The sequence below is a fragment of the Staurois parvus genome, unplaced genomic scaffold (assembly GCF_062004578.1).
Source record: "Staurois parvus isolate SC_StPar_1 unplaced genomic scaffold, SC_StPar_1.0 ptg000181l, whole genome shotgun sequence".
In the NCBI taxonomy this organism is placed as follows: domain Eukaryota; kingdom Metazoa; phylum Chordata; class Amphibia; order Anura; family Ranidae; genus Staurois; species Staurois parvus.
Window position 1 is genome coordinate 803,985 of NW_028317977.1, and position 20,460 is coordinate 824,444.

The window sequence follows — 20,460 nt, forward strand, 5'->3', positions numbered from 1 at the left end:
TCCCTGTTCAAGCGCCTCGTATTAAGAAAAATGCAAGCAAGTGTGGAACAGCTGTACTCAATAAAATTTTGTGTGAAATTGGGCAAGTGCATCAGAAACTTTGGAAATGGTGAGGAAAGCTTATGGAGAAGCTGTGCTATCATCCATATAAGTGTACCAATGACACTAGGCCTTCAAGAAAGGATGAGAAGGTGTTGAAGATGAGCAACGATCAGGACACCCCTCTTTGTCAAAAATGGAACAGAATGTGAATTCAGTGAGGTTTGTTCTCAACCGTGACCAACAACTCACTATCAGAATGATTGCAGAGGAAACGGGAATTACCAAGTCAACTGTTCATGAAATCGTAACTCAGGATTTGAACATGAGAAAACGTGATCCAAAGAACTTCTCACCTGATCAGAAGGAACACCGTCAACTTATTTACCAAGACCTGTTGGCTCCTTTAGAAAGAGAGTGATCACAGGAGATAAATCTTGGGTGTATGAGTACGAACCCAAGATGAAGAAACAGTGTTCAGAATGGCAAACACCTCAACTTAGATCCTTCATCATGACAACACACCGAGTCACAGTGCTTTGGCTGTCAGAGTTTTTGGCTAAAAAACACATTGCGGTGTTTCCCCTTCCACCCTACAGCCCAGACTAGGCTCCCTGCGACTTTTTCATATTCCCAAAGATGAAGAAGGGTTTGAAAGGACACCATTTTGGTAGTGTGGATAACGTCCAAAGAGCCACTTTACAGGCTCAGAACATCATCCCACTTGAACACTTCCAGGGATGCTATGAAAAATGGAAAAATTGCCAGGGGAGTTGTATACACTCACAAGGTACATACTTTGAAAGAGACAATGTTTGATTGTAAAATTGTTCAAAAAAATAATGTTTTCAAATATAGTTCTCATTACTGTCTTGGCACACCTCATATTTCACTAATGTTCATGTCTACTGGTTTTGGTGAATTCATAAAAATCATTTGTATCTACAGGAGATTTTCTCAGATTCTTTTTCTTTATTTTGACACTGATTTGAAAAGAATAAAATCTGAAACTGAAGCATCAAACCACTGCTAAGAGGTCCAAATACAACTCTATTCCAATTAACGTCAGAGGGATAAGTCAATAAGTAGTTAATAGTAAAAAATGGTGAAGTGCTAACAGTAGGTACAAATCACAGCAGATATAAAATGAGCATACACATAACAAAATAAATAGAATCAATAAAGTGACAATACAAAGTATTGATCCAATCGGATCAAATAAAGTGCTGCTGATGGTGAACAGGTGAGACATGTACTCAAACAGGTGAATCCTTTCCCAAATTGGGAAAAAACAGCAACCAGCCACCCCTAGTCCACTAAGGGACTGATACTATAAATCATGTGACCCCCTCTAGGGGTAAAAACATGGCAAAAGTGACCAGTAAATAAATAAAAAATTAATCACCCCTATTAATATGCACATGTAACCATGAACGAAAGTCCAGAGCAAACTGTATATTAATCACACGAGTGCTGGAAATCAGTGTGAGTATACAACATGCAGAGTAGCTGCGGATCAACAGCTGTGTGCTCGTGGTATGTGATCTTCAAACAAGGTGAAAAAATCCTAAATGGCAGAAATGGCCCCTCACCTCAAAGCGGTGACCACAAAGGCCAACTCGCCTTATCGATATCAACACGAAGCCACGTCCAGACCAGGAAGTTGCATGGAATCCACTGCCACTAGCAATCTCAGGTCACACTCCCCATATAGCGTCAAAAATATAAAAACAGAACATCCTCCATAGTGTAAAACCTTTTATTAACATCAATAAGTGAATAAAAAATGCCCACTCACATGTAGGAAATGGTAAAATCGCATTGCCACCACTTGTTATGGGTGTACTGCATGGATCAGATCATACAGGTGTCCAACCGGAAGTGGGTCACTGGAAATGACGTACTGATGCGTTGCGTCATGACCACGTGACTTCCTCAGGGTATACCCACGTGACTTCCTCAGGGTATACCCTGAGGAAGTCACGTGGTCGTGACACAATGCGTCGGTACGTCATTTCCGGAGACCCACTTCCGGCTGGACGCCTGTATGATCTGATCCATGCAGTACACCCATAACAAGTGGTGGCAATGCGATTTTACCATTTCCTACATGTGAGTGGGCTTTTTTTATTCACTTATTGATGTTAATAAAAGGTTTTACACTATGGAGGATGTTCTGTTTTTATATTTTTTGATGCTATGTGGGGAGTGTGACCTGAGATTGCTAGTGGCAGTGGATTCCATGCAACTTCCTGGTCTGAACGTTGCTTCGTGTTGATATCCATAAGGCGAGTTGGCCTTTGTGGTCACCGCTTTGAGGTGAGGGGCCATTTCTGCCATTTAGGATTTTTTCACCTTGTTTGAAGATCACATACCACGAGCACACAGCTGTTGATCCGCAGCTACTCTGCATGTTGTATACTCACACTGATTTCCAGCACTCGTGTGATTAATATACAGTTTTCTCTGGACTTTCGTTCATGGTTACATGTGCATATTAATAGGAGTGATTAATTTCATTTATTTACTGGTCACTTTTGCCGTGTTTTCACCCCCAGAGGGGTCACATGATTTATAGCATCAGTCCCTTAGTGGACTAGGGGTGGCTGGTTGCTGTTTTTTCCCAATTTGGGAAAGGATTCACCTGTTTGAGTACAGGTCTCACCTGTTCACCATCAGCAGCACTTTATTTGATCCGATTGGATCAACACTTTGTATTGTCACTTTATTGATTCTATTTATTTTGTTATGTGTATGCTCATTTTATATCTGCTGTGATTTGTACCTACTGTTAGCGCTTCACCATCTTTTACTGTTATATTGCACCTATTGGAATCAGGTTAGGCGATAGCAGCTATTCATTGTTGTTGTATTTTATTTTATTTTATTGTCTCCATTTAAGCGCAGGAGGGTACCACCTTTGAATAAGTAGTTAATACGTTTCAGTGCTCCATGAGCACCAACCTTCATCACAGCTTAACTGACAACAATATGAATAGACTAGAAGGGAACTGGACATTTAATGTTATTTTTTCCAGTGTGATTGCAAGCCTAAACCTTGTCAGCAGCTGGTTTGACTGCTCTTGGACCCCTACAATGTGTTGGATACTTTTTGAATTGTTCCCTGACTTTTATTGGAATAAAGTTGTATCTGGACCTCTTACAGTGGTGTGGCACTTCAATTTTAGTTTTTGTTACATTACACTGCAATCCAAGGAGACTGTGAAGGTCATCTCAGAGATTCTTTGCTTACCCCAGTACCAGATAATTTACATCAACATAAATACTTTAAAATAGCAATAACTGCCATAACAGATAGCTATAACAGTGAGATAATGCTATAAGCCAGCTCTAATTTTCCACTTTCCTCTACTTGAAGGGAAAGGAGGAAACATAGGGTGAGAAACAATCACAATTGCTGTGCTCTGACCCATATGTTGTTTTGTAGCCCTATTCTATTGTGCTTCAATCAATATTCTAAAAAAAGAAATAGCATATTAATGTATAACCAGAATAAATACACAGATAAATTAACAAACCATTAAAACAACCAAAACCCAAGAAATTGCATAGTAAATCACTTCATGTGTCTAAGCCATACCCTTAAATTTTAACACTTTCCGTTCCATAGACATTGTAACCTTCTCTGTAAGTAGCGTAATTCTGGGTGCTGGTTGCAGGAGGAGGTTTAAAGTTTTGTGCGTTCTTTGTCAATTTCATTCTTTTTGATTCTGCTCGTGATTTGTAGCAGAATTCTATCAAAGCCACCATCATGGCAAGTCCAAGACCTCCAACAAGAATATAGAATACCCCCGCAACATTACTGAGGCTCAGGGCACTTGTCTTGTCCTAAGAGAAATAGACAACTTTGTTAGTTTCATAGGATACTTGGCCAATGATTGAAACGTTTCTTTTTAAGGCATCCCTAACCTCACAACCCAGTGTTTAAGACCATCATTTTCCTCTTCTAAATCTGACATCACAGTATGCAAGAAAGCAGTACCTTACATGCAAATGTTAACTTTTTATATTGCTTTTACTTTTACTAAGTACACCTGGGATATTGTTCATGCATATATATACTCTTTGAAGCTTTCCACTACAATATCCTGTAACATAATTTCTGATAATGTAACATAATAATCAAGTTGCAACACTATAACTCAAAAGGCATTATACTTTTGCTGAAGTATTATAAGTATAAATCTGAAATACATAGCTATACCTAGCATGGTAACTCACTTGTATATGTATTACTAATTTACATATATCACCATTTTAACGTTTCCTTTGCTGGTCGAGCCTTGGTAAATCTGAGACTATATAAACTTGTTTCTGAGCTATAACTCTTTTGTGCTACAACATATTACCAAAAAAAACTAAATAGCTCAAGGTTGTCTAATTCAGCAAAACCCTGTCAATCTTTTGGAGAACTTTTACATGTATATTGCTGTGTATAAAATTCTGTGTCACTTGATCGAGATTATTGGATGTTAATCTTTCAGAGTATTTAGCATTAATTTCAGCCATATTACTGATAAGCTACCATAATACAGTTCTTTGCATTATACCATAATCTTTTTCACGCAGATTGAAAACTTTAAAAAAGATAGCTGGTGTTAATCCGGATGTACCCTAGAAATGCTAAGTCTTTAATACATCTTAATTCTTCTGAAATGTATTCATTTTGTGCCTGAGAATCTATTACTCAAAACAGTAACATGTCCAAAAAAAAGGAAACAGTGATTTATTTTTGCCAAAACATATTAGAATGCATTTATTAAATCACTTAGGGAGTGACCGACATTGAAATTTTAGTGGTCATTCAATGAGTGCTTTAATAAATAAGTCACAAAAATAGGATTGAAGTGCTTTCGCTGAAACGTTTCTAAGCAACGTTACAGACTACCTAAACAGCAGCATAAATGAGTGAATGTACATAAAGTATGAAAGTTGAATGGAGTGATCTACTGACACTGTCTATTAATAATGGTAATTTAAATGATAAGACTACATGGAAATAATACACATGTCATATCTCATGATACTTGTGGATCTAATTTACATTAAAAAGTTGATTAAAATATAATAGTATCATCTAAGTGTTATTGTAAAAATTGGTTTATTTAAAGGGAAATAACCAATTTAGCAAATATTACGGAAATTAAATTATAAATGAATAAAACAATTAAATGACCAAGATAGGCTATTGGTTTGGTAAAGTCAAAATGAGTATTGCAGGGAACTGTTTTATTATCAGGAAACTTTCTCTCCATTCTATTACAGTGTTTAACTGTAACTATTTCTGTTTGGTTGTGTTATCGGTAAAATACTATAGCTTGGTTCAGAAGTCTCTAGGTACTGTTGATATATGTTTTCATTACCTCACCCCATCTAGGTACATCTGCTATGATCTTGCACTGTATCGAAAGATAAAGCAACATGTGACTGCGCCTTACTTATAGTAATACAAGGGTTTCAAACCTCTTATTGGATATCTGTGAGGGGCATACATTTTTGGTGCTGAAATTTAATCACCGACATGACTTGGTGAAGAAATTATGTACTGGCACACATTAAAATGAGTACTGGCCCTATAGTTGATAGGTGATAGTTAATAATCAATTAAACAACTTGGGTTATGTTGTTTTGAAAGCTTTGAGTGAAAATGATATCTTAACCTCCCTGGCGGTATGATTATTTCAGATTTTTGGTGCTGAAAGCGGTACCATTTTTTTGCATGGAAATATGTATTTTTTTTATTGTAGGCTGTAATTTTTAGGAAAAACTCACTGAAATCTGTCCGAACAAGAGTCTAGTAAACATCCCGGGTATGATAAAATTTGAAACACAAAATCATAAATTATAATTTAATAAATAATCATAAAATAATATAAAAATAATAAAAAATTTAATTCAATAATATAATCAAACCAAAAACACTGAAATGTGAAATATAGCGCCAAGTTCGCACATTGCTGAGCTCAGTCGCAAAATCGTTTTCAGTGTCTGATGACGAATTTCCCCCACGAATCATTATCACTCAATTCTGCAAGTGGTTCTAATTTACTATCGCTGTTCTCTAGCTGATCTAAACCGCTTTTGACCTAAAGGGACACTTTTTGGATGCCATGGACATTTCTCAGTTTCCAGGCAGAAAGAACAGACAAAATGCAGGCAGGGCGCAGGACAAAGCACTAGGGACAATATGTATGTGAAATTGGTTGAGACAGCAATGTTTTACTATGTAAAATGTAAAAATAAAAAAAATGACATTTTTTAAAATTTTAAAATTTCCCGCCGCCGGCGGTGGCGGCGGCGCCCGTACGTCCCGACGTCACAGGGACAGGACACAGAAGCCGGATGCCGGCATCGGCCGGAGGAGATGGCCGGGGACGCTGCAGGGGACACATCGTGGGAGCGCAGGGTAAGGTAAGTGAAGAACACATGCCGGAGCAGCGCCGCATGGTATTCCCGAGTGTAGCTCGGGGTTACCGCTTTTGGTACTGAAATGTTACCCCGAGCTACACTCGGGAATACCGCCAGGGAGGTTAAGGGTTAACTACTGACAAGCAGCTAATTATCAAGTTTTATAAATATCAGAGTTCTCCTTTAGGAAATGCAACTAGGTCATCACCTGTCTCTAGGGAAACCAATAGGTGGGTACAGCCAGCCTTTCTGACCACATTGGACCAACAGGAGCTGTCTGTGGTTGGCCCACACAGCTTCCACCCGACCAGAAACCGCTCTATGAATTGTGTCTCGCAGCTCAGCTGTGCTCGGAAAAACAGTTCCACTCTCTCAGCCAGCAGCACTATCCTTCCCACTGTCTCGGAGATCAGCGCAGAAATAAGTATGTGACTAGATCCAAAGAACAAAAGAGCCACACCAACTATCAAGATGCATGAACAAGGATCCACAAGCCAGCACTGTCATACCAGTGGATGCATGTGTGCTGAAGTGGTGAATTGAGGGTTCGGTATGCCTGGGGCAAAACTTGCTGCAGAAGAAGTCTCTACAAACTGGATGTGGGTGAAAGGGCAGTTAGGGGGCAGTGCCAGGGGAGAAGCATGCTGTACAAGGGTGCTGGTTCTAATGATAGATCTTCAGTGCTGAGCTAGAACTGTTATGGAAGAAGCAACATTTTTCTGATAGCTATATATGTATATATATATGTTCCATACTACTGACCCCTGGACACTATGTTTCCTACTCATGACCCTTGACTCTACTTTCTGTACTCCTAACCCCTTAAATTATGCATTCTATACTTCTGGCCCCTGAAGCCTGTGTTCCATACTCTTGACTTCTTTACTCTGTGTTCTATACTCCTGGCCCCTGACCTCTGTATTCCATATTCTTGAACCCTGAACTCCACTTTCCATACTCCTGAATCCTGAACTCTGGATTCTGTACTCATGATCCCTGAACTGTGTTCCATACTCCTGACTCCTCAACTTTGTGTTCTATACTCCTGACCCCTGCACTTTGAATTCCATACTACCTGGCCCCTGAACTCTGCATTCTGTACTACTTATCCCTGAACTCTGCACTCTATACACCCTGACCCCTAAACTCTGCTTTTTGTACTCCTTACCCCTGAGCTTATCATTCCATACTCCTGACTCCTGAACTCTGTTCCATACTCGTGAACTTTGCGTTCTGTTATGTATTCTTGATCTCTGTGTTACATACTATTGACCTTAAATTCTGTTTTACATACTATTGATCTCTGCTTTACATAGTCTTGATCCCTGAAATCTGCATTACATACTGTTGCCACATTCACAATTTGCAGTGGCACGCCATGCATGACACCTCATTTTTCTCCTTTGGGTGACTAAGGGGGAGGAAGGGGGCCCTGCCAGGTAGGCTGCATGGGGTTCAATGATTTTTAACTGTGGCCCTGCCGTTCCCTATCATACACGTATGATCTGCAAATAAGAAATAGTAGTAAACCGATATGATCTCCAATCTGGTTTCTTTCACTGTAAACATGCTACTTTTGATAGGGCAGAATTATGTATTGTGCTAGTTTTATGCAAAAATACAGTTAAAGATGAAAAAAACAAACAAATTAAGCCATAGCTGAATTAATTAGTGTTCATTTATGGTTTCCTAAAGTCCATCTTTAATTTACAGTTAAGCTGCAGATCAGGGGTTAAAGGCTTAAGTTTAGGGTAAAATAATTGTTAAGGTACGGTTTTTGAAAGGTATGGTTTAGTTTTAACAATAGCTTTACTGTTAAGGGTTCAGTTTACATTTTAGGGTAGGTGTTAGTGGGTTAGATTAAGGTGTAGGGTAAATGATTGCTAAAATAGATATAGGGGTCTATTCATAAAAAAGAAAATCACTGGACAAAGTGAGAATATGCATCTAATATGTGTATTTCCTATGACCATTAGCTCCATCAAATGGCCATAGTGCAGTATTTTCCTGAAATAATGTAATTAGAAAATGCCTATTTCTACTTCAGAACCTGGGCAGAACTCTTGTCAGTTTCACATACTCATAGTGAATTTCCCACTTATGTGCACTTTGGGTTGATTTAGGCAAATAGGTTGTTCACTTTCAAGGGAACTTTCCTTTTGTTAGAAAATATTCCCTTACCTTGGTGTGCCAATTATTGTATAATCAAGATTAAACTGGAATTTATAACTGTATACGTAGCCAAGATTGCAGACCCCATCTGAAAGTAGGGATGAGATTGAGGTTCAAGCCAGTGGTAAGCTCACCCTGAACTCTAGTTGTTCAAGGTTTGAGGTTTGCCTAATGGGCAAGCTAAATGGTCTGATTTGGTCAGTTTGTCCACCCAAAGCCTTCAGCTGCTATAGCAGTTGAGAATGATTCAGTAAATGTTGGTATTGCTATTTTCACAAAAAAAAAGCTTCCTGGCCCACCTGCTGGTATTTTCCCATGATAAACAAGCCAGCGGGTATTCCAAGTGACATCATTGGCCAAATATGGTTATGACTATATTTATTTAATATTTAGTTACGTTTCCAGCACTGCTGTTTGCATTCCAGCAGCACCAAAAGGCTGTCATTTGCGACAGAAGTCTAGTTGGAAAGGATCGCCACATGCAGATAATGTTCCTGTTGGCAGGTCATCACTGCATCATTCATCACAATTGATGATGGATCTATCGATGTTGCTGTACATCGTGACTGATGATGATCACCACTGGTCAAGGATATGGAATTGAGGAATTGTCCATGCCAACATGGAAACATGGTGTCTAGCAGGGTACTCTCCCAATGTTAGGGGCATGTGGCCTGGTATGATTCCAGAGGGAGACACACGTGTTTGTTGCTTTTTTATTTCTTAGCCAGCCAGACTGCAGGCCTAGATAAGGGTCCAATATGGCTTTTGCTTTTTTTCTCCTTGCTTTCCTAGCCACCCAAGATACATGCCTGAGAAGGACCATAATTAATGATACCTTTCAATCTATGAATAATTGGAGTTAATTGGAGTTATTACAATCTTTTACCCATTCATGTATAACAGAAAACTTATAATTTAGCCACCAAGAGCATAAGAAATAACTATGCTGTTTTGCCTTGGTTCCAGGTAGGTTATTTTGATTACATGATCTATGCTGAATGGGGAATAAACCATGCAAATCACTTATCCTCTCTTTCCGCAGAAATCACATAACCAAATGCATTGGCTTTTAGCTATGTGACCAGCACTATAGGAATCCTACAGCAGCATTTTCTGAAGAAAAGGTAAACTTTCACTATTCTTACTTTCTTGCCAGACTGTCAACATTACTTCAGGTTAATTTCTCAGTAAAGGCCTGCTTCAAAAAAAACAACAGCTTCAATTACCAGTAGCACTTATTTTTATACAATATATTACTAGGAGCTGGGCACTATCACATAAATGCTATATAGACTTAATTTGGGGTATAAATACGTTATATACAAAGTACAGTAACCCATAGCAACCAATCAGAAATCACCTCTTAGTCATGTGACTGACTAGTTGCTATGTGATTTTGCACTTTGTATAGTTTATGTACTTGCACCAATGTATTAACAAAGTCCACTTTATGCTTTAATACAATTTACCCACAGTAGCCAATCACCACAGTCATGAGATCGATTTTTTTTATCTCAAGGTTGTGTTGATTTTTCAGTTTTTTAGAAATCAAAACACATACTGGTTAGGTGAACCTGAAGAATGACTGCAGTAGAAGTATTAGATTGTGAGCTCTTTTTAATGTCCTTGGTTATATGTACTCCATGAAGAACTACTAAATGTCAGAGTTAAACAAATGCATGAAGTGAGAGAGGTTTGACAGGTTTTCAAAAGTACAACATTGTATTTTTGCATTCTAAGCGTTCTTTATTTCCCTTTAAATAAATAACTTTATATAGCACACTATCCCTATGTGTAAAATTACCATAGAAAATGTCTGAAAACAAAATATAAAAATGGGAAATATATACTAAGTTTGACATCATCCAGTGTGATGACTGATGCATAACTTATGCTGGGATGTGCTACTATCAGCCATTAGTAAATCCTGCTTATTCAGTCTGCCATGATATAAGCCTTGCTGATCCCTATGTTTTTGATATACTGTGTTTAAAAAAATAAATAAAAGTTTGTGTGCATGAACGGTGAGTCAAAATGGGACTTCTATTCAATGCAAAAGACCTTCTGCGACTGACCTTACTTCCGGAGTCCTTGGCTCCACATTCACCCTTATCGTACCACCATTTGTTTTTCAGCTTGTCTAAGATGCCTTGTTCACTGAGTTTCAATACTGCAAGGTTTACGGGAGTTCTTCACGTGGGAAATAACATAAATAACATTATATTATGTTATTTTATGTTATTCAAGCTTAACACTATTTTCATACTATACAAAGCGATAAAGCAGGGACCCTGGACACAAAGATCTTGAACTGCAGGCAACCTGAATATCACCTTAGTTTTAACACTACAAGTGACACTAAATTACCAGGTCCTGCCTATATCGCTTTGAGTAATCGGCACACACTGTTAAACGGATAACAATGACAAAATTTAACTGGCACCAGGTTTTAGATTTCATACTCCTATACTGATTTGAATTCAACAGTAACCTTTATGAATAAAGAAGGGTTCTTTGTGATACCTTTTCCACTGAGATATAGTGAGCATTGTGAGGAAATAAAGCTAATATCAGACAGGTTTCCGGTTATGTGTAGTTGTTCTGTGACCTGGCAATGACAGATAGAAATTTGCTTTTGATGAAGATTAAAGTTGTTTTACTTTCTATAAAAAGTTCTACGTTCTATAAAACTAGCATTTTAGTTCATTTTCCTGCAAGAGGCCTTTCACTGAATTGAACTGACACTAAAAATGCAGCATACAATTTTTAGATAGTGTAGCATTTAAATGTTATATGTCTACACTAGGAAAAGTCCAGGAGTCCCACTAACTTTGACTTTCCATGTAACAGTACAGATTAAAAAAAGGCATAAGGGACTAGCACTTAGCCTAAATTCACCACATCACATTTTTTAAAATATCCAAAACATGAATAATGTAGATGGAACTTCTAATGTACACAAAATTATACTTTGAAAAAGAATATTGTAAAGTTATAGTGAAGACATGTTCCATTCATTAGCCATATTATACACTGGCAAGAGGAACACTACTTTAACGTGTTTCACACAAATATGCTTCTTCAAGGAAAATATATAACAAGTAATAGACAAGATATTCAAAAGAAATCATGCTGTAGCCTCCAAGAAAAAAAAAACATCCTTCCTTTATGGATCCATAGAATTTCTGGATCTTCATATCACGAGTATCAAGAGAACAATGGTGTCCTGCATACCAGAGGGGATAAAAGACTTTCCATAGGTGGCATCCAGGACCCTATACTTCCTCTTGATATGGTCCCAATTACACCTAAAAGTTCAGTCTACTTATTCATGTTTTGCATATACCTATATAACAGACAGTTTGCCCTGGATTCTAGTGTTCATGGATGTGTTCAAAAATTGAACATAATTGTCATACTTTTCAGAAGCACGTACTCACCTTTCCTTTGCTCCCCTGCTGCTTTATTCTATGTGCTGCTCCTGTGGCTGGCATTAAACAGAACATGTTGCTTTACTCTGAATGGACATAAGGGAAACTAAAAAATGGGACACTGACAGATAGTTGCTCAAGGTTTAATTAAAAAGCCAAACAATTGCATTTGTTAACCTTACTGCAGCATCAGTTTAGACAACCCATAAACTGTTATTCCAGACATCTGTCTATATGAGCCCACTACAGCTAGTATTACAAGTCTGATTCTTTACCTTGCAAAGGATCAGACAGAAAATGACTATAGTGTGCAAAAAGCATAGACGTATAGCTGTATATTCTTCTATTCCTCTCACCTTACAAATATACTTTTAATAACAGCCCTGAATATTATATTAATTACATTTCACAAATGCCACCTTGTGATAAATTTCTACTTTATAAAAATCCCCACCATATATATTACTCACTACCAAAGAAACCAATTTCACCTATTTCACTAAGTTAGGAATTTTTAAGTAATGCACAAAACTCTGCTACAATACCATTTTGCCCAGATGTCACAACCTAATATTTTGCGCTTGTAAGATGTTTCCTTAGTATAAAATGTAGCCCTCATGTAAATTTTAAAAAAAACCCTATTTCTCATTAACCTTTTGATAAACTATAGTATGTTGATTTCTAAGTGGAAAAGGCATCCAGAGGTATATACCAAACATATGGCATACATTTTAAAGCTACTGTGAAAATAATAGACTTTTTTCATTAGTTATTTAGTTAACTTTTGGTCTTTTTCATGGCTACTGAAATAACAGTCTTGCCGATTACTCTTGACTAAGGTACCCGATTGTGGTGACATTGAGGCTGACCTTGGAGTCACCTCCCCCGCTGCCGCATTCTCCTTTGTCGTACCACCATTTGTTTTTCAATTTGTCCAAGAGTCCTTGCTCATTCAGTTTTAATACTGCCAGGTTAACAGCATTTCTTGAAACGATAAAACATAACTTGTAAGAAAATGTACAAGAGGCTTTTAGGAATAGAGTTGTGCGAATATCTTTAGATGTCCTTTGCAAACGTTTTTGCAATGTATTTTTGCTTTAAAGAAAAATAATTTGCAAAAATTTTTAGTGGACAGTATAACTTCAAATATCGATTTTATTTAATAGATCATAAATCATTTTTGATGTATCAGCAATTAGCTGTTTTGAATATTTTTCTTTGTCTTTTTAAAATAAATTTTATCTGAATTCAGCAAAAAAAATTTAAAAAAAATCGCACATCTCTACCAAGGAAATTGTAATATTTAGGAGCACAAAGGACAAATTGTCTAAGAGATTTAAATAAGGCTATAAAATTAACAATAGCAAAGACTAGTTCACGTATAATAAGGTGGTTTGTGCTTTGGGATGGGAGTGTTATCCATTTAACTAAAATATGCAGGATGGAGGGGATAAGGGACCACTGTTCAGACTATTAAACACAAAATCCACGTCATGCAATTACCATTCATCACATACATCAATTGAATATGGCTTTAACATGTAAATTAAAAAGCCATGAAATTGTAGAAATAAAACGCAGAAGGCAAACAGAAGGCAAAATGTGAATAAAACTGTACCAATTACCATCTTGCCAGGATAAACGTGTTAACCATGTTACCTCAAATATCCATAAAAAAAGTAAAAAAAACCACAACACATCAGGGAAGGTGGAATACTATAACAACACAGATATTGTTATATTATTCCACCCACCTTAATGCTGAGCCTTTTGGTGTTGCCACTCCGTAGCCTTTGGAGTCGAGGTTTCCTCCAACTTTCATGGTGTCACATGGCTTTCTTTGCTCAATGTATTCATTCATCGTGGATTCCAGCAAGAAGGCAAACTTTCCTTTAGACTTCCGAACACGAGCCACACCATCGTCTGTGGTTTTAGTAAACACAGATGGTTCTGCAGACTTCATATAAGACCACATTTTCTCATAGACTGCTATTTTAGAACGCTGGTGGTAAAAAAGGAACAACAAGGTTTATTAGTCAAATTACATTTATATTGTTTTTCATCTCAATAATGTTCTCAAACGAGCAAAGATTTAAAAAATGAAAATGTGCAAGTATCTTGTAATAAATATCTGATCAAACTATTATGTTGGATACTTTCACTGCCAATATAAAGTATTCACATACAATAAGAGCACTGCCTAAATATGATACATATACTTAAATGCTCAGCAAAAAAATTATTAATGGAATAATTTTTTTGCTGAGTTGCATTTTAGTATATGTATCATAATTAAGCAACATTCTTATTGTATTTGGTTTCTGTGTAGCAGATCTTGCCTGCATGGAAGCAGCAGCCTAATAATAGGTTTATTCATTTTTTGCATCACTGGGTGTAGATTGTGGACACTAGTATCTACTCTTTACATCAGCACTTAGTTTAGCATTTTTTGAGTTGCATTTCTTGGTGATTTATATTTTTTTTGTGTCATTGAGTTGTATTTTTGCTGAGTTGCACTATGCTTCTATACTTCTAGGCAGCGCTTTATGTGTGTTGTCTGTATGTAGCATTTTTTCACCTGAATAGAAGCAGCAGCACATTAACAGGTTTATTGCTTGATTGCATTCATTATTGGGTGTAGGCTAATGATTTCGTTGTCCTAGCCGCGGGTTAATAATTATATATTGCAATATAAAGTATTACAACATAAGCATCATCATATCAAAACTCAGCTGTCTTTTATGTCTAAAATCATCATAAAACACATACAGTTGCAAGAAAAAGTATGTGAACCCCTTGGGATTACGTGGAGTTTTGCATGAATTGGGCATAAAATGTGCTCTGAACGTCATCTAAGTCACAACAATAGAAGAACACAGTCTGCTGAACATAATACTATACAAACATTAGATGTTGCCATGGTTTAATTGCACATAACATGTAAATATTCACAGTGCAGGGAGGAAAAAGTATGTGAGGCCCTAGCTTAATGACTTCTCCCAGAGCTAATTGGAGCCAGGAGTGAGCCAACCTTGACTCCAATCAGTGTGATGATATTGGATGTGTTGCTGACAGCTGTCCTGCCCTGTTTTGGGTTTGCTGGTTTCAAGAAGCACTGTCTGATGTGAACCATGCCTCACAGAAAAGAGCTCTCAGAAGACCTACGATCAAGAATTGTTGACTTGCATGAAGCTGGAAAGGGTTACAAAAGTATCTCCAAAAGCCTTGATGTTCATGTGTCCACGGTAAGACAGACTGTCTACAAATGGAGAATGTTTAGCACTGTTGCTACTCTCCCTAGGCGTGGTCGTCCTGTAAAAATGACTGCAAGAGCACAGCGCAGAATGTTGCATGAGGTAAAGAAGAATCCCAGAGTGTCAGCTAAAGACCTACAGAAATCTCTGGCACATGCTAACATTTTTGTTGACACATCTACAATAAGGAAAACATTAAACAAGAATGGAGTACATGGGAGGATACCACAGAGGAAGCCATTGCTGTCCAAAAAGAATATTGCAGCACGTTTGAAGTTTGCAAAAGAGCACCTGGATGTTCCACAGCACTACTGGCAAAATATACTGTGGACAGATGAAACCAAGATTGAGTTGTTTGGGAAGAACACACAACACTATGTGTGGAGAAAAAAAGGCACAGCACACCAACATCAAAACTTCATCCCCACCATCATGGTTTGGGACTGCTTTGCTGCCTCAAGGCCTGGACGGATTGTTGTCATTGATGGGAAAATGAATTCCAGAGTTTATCAAGACATTTTGCAGGAAAACGTGCGACCATCTGTCCGCCAACTGAAGCTCCGCAGAGGATGGGTGATGCAACAGGACAATGACCCAAAGCATACAAGTAATTCAACAAAACAATGGCTGCAACAGCACAGAATACGCCTTCTGGAGTGGCCCAGTCAGAGTCCTGACCTCAACCCGATTGAAATGCTGTGGCATGACCTTAAGAGAGCGATTCACACCAGACATCCCAAGAATATTGCTACACTGAAACAGTTTTGTGAAGAGGAGTGGTCCAAAATTACTCCAGATCGTTGTGCAGGTCTGATCTGCAACTACAGGGAACGTTTGGTTTGAGGTTATTGCTGCCAAAGGAGGGTCAACCAGTTATTAAGTCCAAAGGTTCACATACTTTTTCCTCCCTGCACTGTGAATGTTTACATGTTATGTGCAATTAAACCATGGCAACATCTAATGTTTGTGTAGTATTATGTTCAGCAGACTGTGTTCTTCTATTGTTGTGACTTAGATGACTTTCAGAGCACATTTTATGCCCAATTCATGCAAAACTCCACGTAATCCCAAGGGGTTCACATACTTTTTCTTGCAACTGTAACTAATATATACTACATTTTCAATCAAAGCTGAATTCTGTCCAAAAGCACTATTTGGAATAATACCATATATGCACTGTGTAAAATAAATGAGCAGGAATTAAGTGTATGCCATGTGTGTAGAATGCAGTGTTCTGTTAAACTCTTACTTTCATTCACCCTGTACAGTATAGTAGAGACTTACACAAAGTGTGTAGGCTGCAATATACAGATCAAAGTGGATCCCTCACTCCACACTTCTCACATTCAGCAATTGTCTTGCATGTTTTCACTGAATGCAAAATGTTCTCTGATTGGGGGAGGGGAAATTGGGACATACATTGTCACCTTCTCCATTCACAGAATGTTTTGCATTCTATGAAAAAATAAACAGTAAAACAACAACAAAACAATAGGCAGGGTGCACAGTGCACTAATAACACAAGAAACTTTATTACACACACAATTGAACTTACAGAATATATTAAAGCAAACATTTTTTTTTGTAAGCCCACAGAAGGAAACCAACAACTCTCTCTGTGCCAGCGGAGAACCTGTGTCTGCAATGTAGGCTGTATTAAAAGCTGATTAGAAGAAGGAATGCTGAGCCCAGTGTGACAAGCTGCTATTGGGATTGTGGTGGTGTTCAATGGCATATTAACAGCTCAGAGTAGTACAGGGCTTCAGAAGAGCAGTATTCTCCTGTGGACGGTGCACCATTCCAGTCCTTTTGGAAAGTGGCTGCAGAACTAGTGCTTGTTTCTAAGGCAAAGACTATTCTAAATGCAAAAAAGATTCCTTTTACAGTGATTCCCCCAATCACAGAACTCCTTTCATTCCATGAATATAATGCAAGATATTTACTAAAAAGATCAGGTGCCAAGTAAGCGACCTGCTATGATCTGTGTACCGCAGCCTGAAGTGTAAGTCCCTGCATCAGATGTTCAGCTCTTACTCTTCTGTACGGGGTGAAGGAAAGTAAGAGTTTTACAAAGTGCTGCATCCTACATATCTGTACATGACACACAGTCCATTAGTGCTAATTTATTATTACAGTGAACATGTATTGCTTTTGGCCAGAGTTCAGCTTTGCTATATAGCCACCTTTAAATAGCAGTGTCTCACTCAGGTCTCTGTTATACAGTCTACTGAAGTTAGACCACCATTTCAAGTATCCACAGTCATTGCCTTGCCATGTCTATGAGTAGGATCAGCTATCCTTGACTGGATCTTTTCAGAATACTATTTATCCATTGGGGTATAATTATCATAGATTCACTTGGTTAGGTGTTCAGTGAATATTAGTCCCATTAATTTGTTTCAAGATTCGACAGGATTCACCTAGTTTCTACCTGCATTCACTCTATTATGTTTTGGTAAATCTTATTAAATAATGTGAAAAAAACCCCAGCATAGCCCCCTTGCCAGAACAAACTATGCGAGGACAGCAGACAGGCAAGCTGGTTCTCCCATAGCAAGGGATTAGCTTGTTAATGGCTATCAGATCTCAATAGTATTACAAGGCTTTATGATCTATGTAGTCTTTTATGATCTTTAAGAACTACTGGTAACATTACCTCACCTAGACTTTAGAGTATATAGTACCTGTCCACTCTTGCTCATGGTTCCATGACTTCCAATCAACCTTATGGGTTATGAATATGGGCTTCTGAACTTCTGCAGTGGACTTATGCAGTAAGCCACAATATTACCTGATGCCATTAGACTCAGTCTTGTTGAGCCTATTTTCTCTTCAGAATACAACATACAGTAATTTTAGGTTGACATTGATTTGGTTTTCAACCTATACAAATTTCTCCTGGGAAATCAATGTTCTTGTAATTGGGCTGTGAACCCCTGATCTCTGTTGCCTTGCAAAGCTTATACCACAAGTGTCAAACTGGCAGCCCTCCAGCTGTTGCCAAACTACAAGTCCCATGAGGCATTGCAAGATTGATAGTTACAAGCATGACTCCCAAAGGCAGAGGCATGATGGGACTTGTAGTTTTGCAACAGTTGGAAGGCGGCCAGTTTGACACCCCTGCCCTATACCATTATAACACCACTCAAGGTGCGCTCATAAATCTGTTGTCTCAAAGCACTATAAAGGTACATGCTGTCTGATGCTTAATCCAGAAAGAAGTAAAGTAGGAGGAGTTGAGAGATGCCATACACCATTAGCTCAACCGGTGAAGAGAAATGTGAATGGCCTCAGCCATGAGCTCCTTCTGAGCCCCGCCTCTGATGCATTTTACCCCACCCACTGGGGTTTAATCATATAGAGGAGGGAGTGGAACAACCCAAATAGAAAATAAATAGCAAAATTGTGCCAAGCTATTTTAGCACTGGTTGCTGTCTTTTGGGACCTGTGAAGTGTCCCAGAAGGCTGTGTTGGAAGGGAGGTAAACTTCTGGCTCAGATTTCTGTGGGGTATCTGTCTGGGGCTGGGAGCATGTACCTGTCAAAAACAGGTACCATCTCCCCCTATAAATTGCCAAATTTGGCAGTGGGGGGGGGTGGATGCATACGCGCAGAACTTCACCTTTTGGGTTAAATTCTGCTTTAAGCCCCGATGGGTATGGCAAAATGCCTCATGGACAGAGCTCAGGAGGAGCTCATGGCTGAAGCCATTTACATTTCTCTTCACCTGTTCAGCTAGTGGTGTGCGGTGTTTCTCCTCTGCTCATACTTCTGTTTGTTGTCTGCCACCGTCTACCTGCTACCAGGAGCTTCCTTAATTTTTCCATATGTCCCAGTCTAGAATTTATGCTGCTTACCCTGATCTCACATAGATCATTTGAGTTTCATACAAAACTTGTCCAACCTCTGCTTGGCTACTTAGCCTTGAACTTACAAAGTCGGGCTTGACCCTGAGCTACTTGTAACATGATCCAAGCACATTGTTGTATTGCCCACTCTCCTTTCCATTGTAATATACACTTTTCCTTTAATTTGTCTTGTTTTAATTGAGGAATTAACATAATCATGCTCATTTTTCTAACCAGCAATTCCATCCTTTGAGAGTGGCTGACAAAAAAGCACAGTCTGAGGTCCTACTTTTAAATCCAGTGCAGGTTATTTTTTATATAGTTTGTTTGTGTTGTTTTTTTGTTTTATAACTACTCCATTTAACTCCTACAATTCATACAGTACATTTGCTATTAGGTAAAGTGCCTCAGCCATCAATAAAATGTGTCAGCATGTCTGATGATAGTATTAATATTAGTTTTTCTGAAGCACTGATACAGGAACTTTGATTGCAATATTAATATGAACCAGAAAAGTAAAATTAACATACCCTGAAAAATTCTTTGGTAGAGCCTGAATCCAATGTGCCATAAGCTATTTCTGTTTGTTTAGCCAAATCCTCTGCACTCTCTATAGGAGACACCATTCTTTCCACTGTAAGGAAAGCAGCTAAATTGGCAGTATAGGAGGAGATTATGATTAAAGTGAAGAACCACCACACTCCTCCAACTATTCGCCCAGAGAGGGATCTGCAAGATAAAGGAGATTAGATATTTATCCACGTAATCTAGAAAATCCTTCTCTACAAAAGAGGCACCAATATCTCCCAGAAGTCACACAACTGAAAATAAACACAGATGATGATAAAAAATAAATAATAATAATCACTTTTTTTGTTTACTATATTTAAATTGTGAGGCAATGATAATAAAACTATAAATAAACTGCTGTAAAGCAGCACTAAGAGATACAAAATAAGTTATGCTAAATGAAAAGTTTGTATGCGTATCTAGATCAAAAATAATTTAGGATAAAAAAATCAATTACTTAGTTCTTGAAATGTCAGATGCAGAGTGCCGGTTTGAACCGCATCCAATCCACATGAGATGTGAAATAACATGGCTTCCTATGGTGCCTGTTCACATATGTCTGGTGCACTGGCAGTGCAGATGCAGCCCGGACTGAAAAAGAGTCATGTCCAATTTCTGAGCAGTACGGTCCGGATCAGGTGCGGATTACAGGCTATTGACTTCTATGGGAACCGTTTCTAAACCGCATATGTGTGAACAGGATAAGATCCGGAGC

At 38.2% G+C, this 20,460-nt stretch overlaps 1 protein-coding gene across 3 annotated transcripts in view; it reads right to left on the reverse strand.

Moving 5' to 3' along the window:
* GRIA3 (glutamate ionotropic receptor AMPA type subunit 3) overlaps positions 1 to 20,460 on the reverse strand; it is a 382,937-nt gene that overhangs the window by 8,692 nt on the left and 353,785 nt on the right. The window contains exons 12-16 of one of the 3 annotated variants that reach the window (XR_016312691.1): positions 19,706 to 19,904; positions 13,829 to 14,076; positions 12,944 to 13,058; positions 10,719 to 10,833; positions 3,750 to 3,888 (exon numbers count right to left, since the gene is read on the reverse strand). Coding sequence is in view for 2 of the 3 variants with exons in the window: in XM_089677207.1 (XP_089533333.1) it covers positions 3,643 to 3,888; positions 10,719 to 10,833; positions 13,829 to 14,076; positions 19,706 to 19,904 (808 nt within the window). In the remaining variant the exon portion in view is untranslated. Of the gene's footprint in view, positions 1 to 3,640; positions 3,889 to 10,718; positions 10,834 to 12,943; positions 13,059 to 13,828; positions 14,077 to 19,705; positions 19,905 to 20,460 lie in introns of those variants that run through there. The other 2 variants (XM_089677207.1, XM_089677208.1) reach the window with 2 other exon arrangements.